Source organism: Miscanthus floridulus, chromosome 10 (assembly GCF_019320115.1).
Source record: "Miscanthus floridulus cultivar M001 chromosome 10, ASM1932011v1, whole genome shotgun sequence".
Classification (NCBI taxonomy): domain Eukaryota; kingdom Viridiplantae; phylum Streptophyta; class Magnoliopsida; order Poales; family Poaceae; genus Miscanthus; species Miscanthus floridulus.
In genome coordinates this window covers 57,592,354-57,602,150 of record NC_089589.1, presented here as the reverse complement: position 1 = coordinate 57,602,150, position 9,797 = coordinate 57,592,354, and the positions used below count along the sequence as shown (strand labels likewise).

At 44.6% G+C, this 9,797-nt stretch overlaps 1 protein-coding gene across 1 annotated transcript; it reads right to left on the bottom strand.

The window, feature by feature from the left end:
* Nucleotides 1–232: 232 nt before the first annotated feature.
* LOC136484712 (putative clathrin assembly protein At1g33340) lies at nucleotides 233–2,098 on the bottom strand. The gene is made up of 2 exons (XM_066481653.1): nucleotides 528–2,098; nucleotides 233–418 (listed from the first exon to the last, which is right to left on the bottom strand). Exon 1 carries the CDS (start codon nucleotides 1,951–1,953, stop codon nucleotides 688–690), a length of 1,266 nt encoding a protein of 421 aa, XP_066337750.1. The 5' UTR covers nucleotides 1,954–2,098; the 3' UTR covers nucleotides 233–418; nucleotides 528–687.
* Nucleotides 2,099–9,797: the final 7,699 nt, after the last annotated feature.

The following is a 9,797-nucleotide window of genomic DNA, read 5'->3' as shown; positions in this document are numbered from 1 at the left end:
AACCTCTCCACCAAAGGATTTGAGACCAAAACCTTCTTCCCTTAGTAGAGCAATTTTTGGGAGGTGCCCAAGGCCTCCCCACCTTTCTTTCACGAGTTGGAGTGAGTGACCCGAGGAGGAAGAAGGAGCTGCAGCTGTCTTATATGTGGGTCATTTGTAGGGACGACTGGTGATTGAGCCGCCCCTACAAATCGGAGCTATATATACGGGGGCATTTATAGGGGCGGCTCAATCACCAGCCGTCCCTACAAATAGCAACTCCAGGGGCGGCTGGTGATTGAGCCGTCCCTACAAATCAGACCCCATTTGTAGGAGCGGCTCGTATCACCAGCCGGCCCTGCTATTTCATTTGTAGGGGCGGCTGGTGTCTGAGCACCCGAGCACGTCACTGTAGGGGCGTCTCCATCACCAACCGCCCCTAAAAAAATCAAACTGTTGCTAAAAATCGTTTTTTACGTAGTGAGTAAGAGCAGCCATAAAGTTTAAAGAGAACAAGATGGAGGCAAAGGAAGAAAAAGAAGAATTACTTGCTTATTTTCAGCTGAATGAAGACACGCACAAATCCTTCAAAACAAATAATTAACCTTGCACACAAGAATATCAAGAAGAGAGGAGCTAGACCGCTCAATCCGGAGCACCCAAAATTAACACACTTGGAATTTACTTGCCAGAACTCCTAAAAGCTAGCTAGCTTCGCTGCACGGCTTTCAAGGAGTGGTCATCATCAGTAGGAGCAGTGATCAGCCTCTGGTCCTCATCCTCGAACTCGACCCACACCGTGCTGATCGTCGTCTCCATCTTGTGCGCAAACGGCGAACCACCACCGTCGATCGCCTCTGCTCCAGCTCTGGCCTCGACCTTCTCTTCCTGGCAGCCATCTTCTTCCGGGATCGGGGTCATCGTCACCGGCTCCATCTCCATCGCAAAGGCCTGCGCTGGCGTGACGACCCTGACGAGAGGGTACTCGAGGCTCTTGCTGCTCGCGTTGCTCCTCTTGCACTTGTGGTAGAACTCCTTGAGCTCCGGCGTCTGGGCGCACGCCTTCTTCAGTATCTCGTGTGCGGTGACCCTCGATGGCTTGCTCAGCCCGGCGAGGCTCCTCGACAGCAGCAGCATGACGTCGACGCCTTCCGCGAAGGCGTCATAGACCTTGAAGCTCTCACGGAGCACAATGCCGAAGGCCGACCGCGCGGCGGCGCTGGCGCTCGTGTTGTTGTCCGGCAGCAGCTGGATGGCGAGGTCGAGCAGCCTCTGGCACATGGCGAGCTTGAAGAGGAGAGTCTCGGCGCTGGCGTCGTGGGAGGAGGTGGAGGAGGAAGAAGAGGAGGAGGGCGGGGGCGGGAGCTTGCCGGCGTCGTGGTCAGGTGGCGGTGGCTTCCGCGCGGGCTCCAGGTTGCCGGACTGGTTGATCACCCACTGCATGCGCTCCTCCAGGTAGGCCGAGTAGCCGTGGACGAAGGCGCACGCTCCGCTGGCGACAGCCGCCGCGCCGGCGCTGGCGTAGTGGACGACGCCGCCAGCGGCAGTGAGGGGCGAGCAGCTGCACCGGGGCGCATCGACGCGGAGCTCACGGGAGGCCCAGAGGCCGCGGAAGTCCTGCTCGAAGTACCGGTCGCCGGCGCGGAGGAGGCGGTGGACGAGGAGCAGGGACCGGAGCGCGGCGGCCGGGGCGCGCGCGGCCTCGAGGCGCGCCGTGATGCGGCGGGAGAGGAAGGTGATGGCGCCCGGCTCGTTGGAGACGAGGAAGAGGATCTCGTGGACGTGCCGGTCGTCGTTGCCCCCTCCGCCACCGCTGCTGCCGGTGCACCGTTCGATGGCCGCCTCGATGTCAGCGAGGAGCGCTCGGTCAGGGACGGCGGCCGCCGGCGAGGAGGACTTGGTGGTGGACGCGGTGCCGCCGTGGTCCATGAGTGAGCCTATTGCTGCCCAAATCTTGCCCTTGAACACCTTCATGTCTTATATGACCTCATGAGTCTCATGAGAGAGTGGAGAGGGGGAGAAGAAGAGAGAGATGGTGCATGAGAGTTATAGCACACACTCCCTCCCTCTTGTGTGCATGCACTAATCCACTTGTAAGTGGGCCTGCCTAGAGAGTAGTAGAGAGAGAAAGAAGTATATCTATGTTGTGCATGACCATGGTCACAGGAATTCTTAAGAGAATGAAGCCTCTGCATCATTAAGTCCACTGTTAGCCTTATGACTTGTGGAAAAGGGGCAAGAAGAAAGCAAGCTCCCACTATCTGAGGGGGAGGGAGGGAAAGAGAGCATGCAAGAAAATATATTCGGAGGTCAACTCTTGGGTGGGGGAATCAAATGCCTTTGGAATGAGGTGCCTCATGCATCAAAGGCTTCTTCCATTGGCATATGGACTGGAGGTTTGACTCAAATAAAAATAGTTTTCAAGTATTAGCATATGGATTCCTACACATCAACATCAAACAAGGAGCTTTCTGAGAGGAATGTGAGGTTTTGGAACTAATTAAAGGTAAAACACAGTTGAAACCCACGCTGGAAGACCTGTATGGGCCCAACTCCGATCCCAACAGGAACAAGTCACATTATATATTCCCTTCTCTCTCTGATATCTCTCTCTTACACACACACACAAACACGTCTTTTCAGCTCTCGTATATATGAATATATATGCATATATATGGTCCTAGGCTCCTAGAAACATAGGTGAGGGGATAATATATTAGATTTGATTTATAATCAGCTCAAATATATACACTTACTTGACAAGAGAATAATGGAGGGCAGCGTGCTTTTAGAGCAAGGCTAATAATACAGCTAGCTTGCTAGCCGTAAGGTTCCTTGCAGCCTTCTCTCAGCCCACTCATATAGTAGTTAGCTCTTTATAGTTAATACATGGCCCACTTGTCTCTCTCACAGACTTTCTTGGTTCTTGTGCCCAAGCCGGCTGTAAGCTTACAGCCCGCTTCTCCTCTCTCTCCTCCCCTTTCTCCTCCACCTCAGCATTTAGTCGGCTTACAGCCTGCTATTATACTTGCTCTTAAACTGCTCATGGTGTAGTTTAATGATGGTGCTTATGTTGCTGCTCCATGGCACTTTGTAGGACAAAGTGTGTCACCAGATGCGTGGGCAAATCGGATTGCGAAAAGTGTAAGCTGAACAATTTCACTGGAAAGAAAAAATTGATGGTGCATGATATATTCCTCCTAGCCATTTGAAACAACTCAACCCCACTTATATTCTCATTGTGTTATAAATATTGGATGTGATAGCAGCATGGTTAAAGTAGCTAGCTAGGAGAAATAGTTGAAGAACCACAAATTTATATTATCCTTTTTCTTATAACAAGAGGGAAGAGGAATAATGCAACAGTTATGTCATTATGCAATTTCATATAGCTAAATGTCTGGATTAAGAGACCTTTTTATTAATCAACTAATGACTGATCCGCTAAATGTCTGGATTAAGAGAATTTTTTTATTAATCAACTAATGACTGATTTTTCAGCTAGCTAGTTATTCACAAAGAAATTCATATATCTAGCTATGTCGACACTTCGAAGCTTCGAAGCCACTTGTTGCTTCAGTTCACCGGCCATGCTTTCTTATTCAGCAAAAGGATCAATCACATGGACATGCAGATTGAGATTTCAATCTGCATGTCCAAATCTGCTAATATTCCAATTTTACAAATTTTGTAGTTTCAAAACAGAAACACGACAAACTTTCTGATCCCCTTTGATTTCTTCCACTTCTAGTGGTGGGTCATATTGTTCACATGGCAAAAGACATCCCCTTGCGTGGACTATTAGAAAGAACATTCCATGGACACGAGAGAGCAGAGGAAAGTGAAAATGTGATACTCGACAAGACTAAAAGCAAAGGAAGCGTTTCTGTTTGTTATAATTAATAACTTGTCTATTAGTGCAAGACACAGTAGTGAGATTAATTTTTTTTATGCTAGATGTTATTCTTTCCTGGCCTCCGCCTTAGTTTGACAAATTCCACTGAAAAGAGAAGGTAAAATAAAAATAATGCCAAGGGGCCAGAGCACAACCTTCATGTGGTGCAAGCAACACTAGCTCAGAATCTTCAGAGATTACAATAGTGCAATTTGACGTCTGCTTTGCTACAGCATCAGATGCAAATACATTAACAAGGAAAGTTAGTTTGTCCACCATTAATTAAATGTCATAAGATTGACAAAAATATGTTCCAATAATTGAATATAAAACATGTAAACAAGATATGAACCTAAAGTGTGTAACAATATATATAGAATGAAAGCATCCATCATATTATTTTCAAAAATCAAATGAAGTTATGGATTCTATTTTGCCAGCAACCTTTTTCTGTATTTTCTGCTGAAATTTATTGAATTGCATTTTTAAAATCCAGATGTTTGAATAAAGTAAATTGGTACTCCTTATGGTAAAAAGAAAGTACCATTTTGGATTTATTTAAGCCAAAATTCTGAATTTTCTCCTACAATGCCTTTGCTATGGATATAGAAAACTGAAATATGAAGGTCAGTCGTGGAATAGACTTTCATAAAGATATAAATATGAAAAATTGATAATTCAATGTGATAGAAATAGATGCCCACAAGTTCCCATTTGTAGGGACCATGTTAGTGTTGAAGCTTCCACGTATTTGTGGCACATGTAATACATCAACAAAATATATTTTACATTACATTTGATCATAACTTGAAACAACACACAAAAGTTATTAGTTATTACACCTGTAGGACACCTGGACGCCTAAGAGAGGGGTGAATTAGGCAACTTAAAATTCTAACTCCAAATTATGGCATCTTTTTCTACCTCTAGCAAAACCTATGAAAAAGATAATCTATCTAGATGTGCAACAACGGTTTTGCTAGTGTGTTGCTATATCTACCGCAAATGATAATAAAATGATCAATGTAAATGCAGAAGCTTAAAGAGCAAGGTAGAGATATGCAAACTCCCGTCGATGACTCCGGTATTTTTACCGAGGTATCGAGAAGCGCGCAAGCTTCTCCCTAGTCCTCGTTGGAGCCCCTCTCAAGGAATCCCTCGCAAGGGCCAAGCTCCCGGTCGGGTAACTCCGTGGATAGCCTCGGGCCTTCCCCACGCGCAAGTGGGTCTCCGATGTGCCTTCCAGCAAGCCTCTCCCAGATGCTCCCCGCCGTCTTCACTATCAAGCTTTCGGCCGAAACGCCGCGGGCCTTGTTCCCTTCGGTACACGGTGGCGGCCGCACCACAAACGCGGTTGGTGCGATCTCGCAAGACTTTAAGCCCCTCCGATGTACAACTCTTGTGCTCGCAAGCACGGGGTGGCAAGAGGTATGCAAACCTCACTAAACACTAGGCATACACCTAGAGCAAGCGCATAAGTGGTGGTCTAATCAACCTAAGCACTTCGCAAAGCACCTACGCTAATCACCTGATGAAACACTAAGCACTTAGCAAGTGGAGATCACTAAAATGGTGTATCAACACCCTTGGTATGTTTTTTCAGCTCCACTCTACTCAAATGGCCGGTTGGGGGTTGTATTTATAAGCCCCACTGAGAAAGTAGCCGTTGGGGTCGAACTCCCGCAATTCTGCTACTGACCGGACGCTGAGATCGTCCTGACCGGACGCGTCCGGTCGTCCCGACCGTTGCAGCCGCGAACTACCGATCGGACGCTGCCAGCGTCCGGTCGCCTGCCACCGGACCCGTCTGGTCGCAGTTTTGCGCGCCTGGAACCTCTCTGTACTCGATCGGACGCTGCGTTTCTGCGTCCGGTCAGTTGCTGCCAGCGCCCGGTCCTCGTGTCCGGTCGCCTGTCTGCCGAGCCACCAGTCCAGCGTCCGGTCGCGCTTCCAGCGTCTGGTCCAGCGTCCGGTCGCCTCTGCGAGCTCGTTTCTTCGCGATCTTGCGTACGGCTTGGTTCCAATCTTCATGCTTGGACTTTGCTTGATATCTTGGGTCTTCACTTGTGCTTCTAAGGTCTTGCTTGAGGTGTTGATCATCGGATCATCACGTCGCCTTCGTCCAAGTCATGTCTTGCACCCTATTGAACTACAAAATAAACACTTGCAAATTCATTAGTCCAATTTGGTTGTGTTGGTCATCAAACACCAAAATCTAAAGTAAATGGGCCAAGGGTCCATTTTCCTTACAATCTCCCCATTTTTGGTGATTGATGCCAATACGACCAAAGCAAGCAAATAAATATAATTTGGAAGTTAAAAACTACCTACTTGCTAGGTTGCAATGCAAAGGGCAAGGTTATATGGTACTAATTGACAGATACCAATTAAAACTTTACTTAAAAGCATGTCTTGCCCTTGCAAATGTCCCCATGTGAAATTGTAGATTAAAGCCTATCTAAAAAAAATTCTCCCATTACTTAGACTAATCCATAATTCACTTTCCTCCCTTTCTCGGACCATTACCACTTGTAGACATCAACTTGATGCTTGCCTTTGGTCCTTCAAATTCTCCCCCTTTTGCATCAAACATCGAAAAGGAAGACATTAGTAGCACAAGGGAGGGTCAAATTTCGTGATCCTTTGTATATAGAATTGGATAGATCACAAAATTTGACTCTCACATTATATAGACTAAGCTCCCCCTAATTATATGCATACATATGGTAGAAAGCAAAGCGTATGTATAATTAGCAATTTATTGCACAAGAGAGTTTAATCTATATAAAGCATGGAGAAAGCATATAAATATGAAATGAAATCAACATGATGATGCCAATTGAAGAATGATGCTTAACTCCGGGGACTACAATTTCCTTACAATGAGACTACTACACATGTGATAGGTTTGAAAAAATTGATATCATTTGAAAAAATGTTAGTCTCAAAGCATCCAAGTTGTAGAAATACTCCCCCTAAATATGTGCACACAAATAGAGAATACATTGTAGAAATCATGCACATTGATTTTAGAATTAAAAAATACCACTTGAAAGATGACATCTCATGAATGTGAGAATCATTTTCAAAAAGATATCTGGGAGAGATTATCTACAATTTGGACTTTGGCACGTATTAGATGAACAAAAGTAAGACAAGCTATGTGCCGTGCTTGTAAGTAATTTTAAACCATGTAGGTTTGCTCCAAGGGTTAAAAAAAATGAGACCGAGCAATCCTACCATAAGATATACCTAGTGTATGCATGATAAAAGATATAAGCATGCAAAAGCAAACCTAGGCATGAAAAGTAACTAGATGCTTAAAGATACCAATTGTAGGAAAAACTAATTGCAAGATGTACCAATTTAAAAGCAATAACATCTAGTTACCTAACATGGGAAGGGGAATTTGGGTCCATAGTATTCACTAACCCACTTGGCAATGATTTTGTCCATCATGATGCACCCCATGAAATGCACCCATACTTTGCCAAGTCTCCAAATTCCCCGTGGTCTGACGGACTTCTTACTTCCCTTTCGGGATCCAAACCTTCTTGGTGCTCTTCATGTTGGAAATGATTTCCTTTGGCACCCAAAAGCGTTTGATCCCATTGTTGGCTTGCTTGTTCACCTTGATGGCCACCACCTTGTCATTTTTCTTCTTCTTCAAGAGATAAGGTGTAGAGGCCTTCTTGTCCACCTTGTTGGTGTAGGTGTTGGAGAGCTTGCTTGTTTGCTTTTTCTCCTTCTTCTTTGCTCCTCCCCCATTCTTCACCTTGCATTCATAGGACTTGTGGCCTTCTTTGTGGCACACGTAGCAAACCACGATTTGTCCTTCATCAAGCTTCTTCACTCCCTTGACGGTGTTATCTTAATGAAGTTGGGTTTGCTTTGCTTTGCCTTTCACTTGAGTCAAGTCCTTGGTGAGGCGAGCTACTTCTTGCTTGAGTTGCTCATTTTCTTTTGCAACCTCTTGTGTGCATGTATCTACAATCACTTTCTCAACACAAGCTTGGTTGCACAAAGGTGAGTTTAAACATAAATCATTGCAAGAGGTAGATGCATCCTTTTTAATTATGTCATTTCTTTTAGATGCCTTGGTGGAGGTATTTTTGACGGCCTCAAGATTAGCAACTTTATTTGTTAGCTCATCACAATGTTTGCACATGATTTCCATTTTAGCAAGCAAACTTTGATAATCATTTTGTGAGCTAGCTAACTTTTCTTTTAATTTTTCATTTTTCTTTTCAAGTTGCTTATCATTAATTGTGCATGCACTTGTTGTTACACTAGCCTCAAGTTGCTCAATTTTAGTAGATAGTTCAACATTGAGATTTGCAAAGTTTTCATATTGTTCAAGCAAATTCTTGTATGCTTCTTGTGAACTACCTAGCTCTTCTTTTAAAGTTTTGAGCTTCTTTTGTTGACTAGTGCAAACTTTAGCATATTTAAGATTTTGTTGCACAATTGTATTGTAAGAAGGCAAATCATCATCACTATCACTCTCACTAGAGGATGAGCTTTTGTTACCTCGTGCCATAAGGCACACACGAGAAGAGCTTGATGATGAGTGCTTGTGACCTCGCCTCTTGTGATGGTTTTCTTCTTCACTTGAAGAATCATCCCATGACCTTATTGTTGTGAGGGCTTTGTTCTTGCACGCCTTCTTCTTTGTCTTGGGTGTGGGCTTATTTGGACAAACTTCCACAAAGTGCCTCATCTCGCCGCATCCGTAACATCCTCTCTTTCTTTACTCATTTCTTTGATTGGTGAAAATGAGATCTTGAATTTGAATGGGCACACCCTTGATATTGATCCTTTGGATCATCTTCTCCACCTTGTTGATTAATTTGATTGATTCTTCATCAAGGTCGGAGGTGGAGGAGGAAGATTGATCATCATCACTTGATTCTTGTTCATCATCATCATCATCCTCATCTTCTTCTTCTTCACTTGAGGAGCTTGAGCTTGAGCTTGACTCAACTTTCTTGCCCTTCATCTTTTTCTTTTCGCTACAAGCGAGAGCTTTGCCTTTGCTTGATGAAGATGCTTCTCCTTGACCCATCTTACGTGACATTTCAAATGCCACTAGCTTGCCAATGACAATGCCCGGGGTCATGGTGCTCAAGTTCTTCATGTTGTGAAGGATGGTGATGATGCTTGCATATTTCTTTTGTGGTAGAATGGAGATGATCTTCCTCACGATGTCCGCATCATCTAGCTTTAATAATCCTATTGAATGGAGCTCATTGATAATTAGATTCAATCGAGAATACATATCACGAACAAGCTCATCATCATTCATAGCAAAGGAATCATAATTTTGTTTAGCTAGACAATGCTTTTGCTCACGGACATTACTTGTACCGTCATGGAGCTCTTGAAGTTTTAACCAAATTTCATGTGCCGTATTTAAGGTGAACACTTGGTTAAACACATCCATGCTAAATGATTCAAACAAGCAATTCTTAGCTCTAGCATTAAAATGCATTTCTTTTTCATCACTCTTTGTGGGTTTTTCGGGATTCTTGATGGGTTTCATCCCGTCACGAGTGACTCTTCATACACCCAAATCAACCGCTTCAAGGTGGCAAGCCATTCTAGCTTTATAGTATGGGAAGTTAGTGCCGTCAAATTGTGGAGGCCTAGCGGTATCCATCCCAACCACTCTACAATAGCGTCGGCTCAACGGCGGTTAAGCCAAAGGTCCAAATATGAGCCAACCGGCTCTGATACCACTTGTAGGACACGTGGACGCCTAAGAGGGGGGGTGAATTAGGCAACTTAAAATTCTAACTCCAAATTATGGCCTCTTTTTCTACCTCTAGCAAAACCTATGAAAAAGATAATCTATCTAGATGTGCAACAACGGTTTTGCTAGTGTGTTGCTATCTCTACCGCAAATGATAATAAAATGATCAAT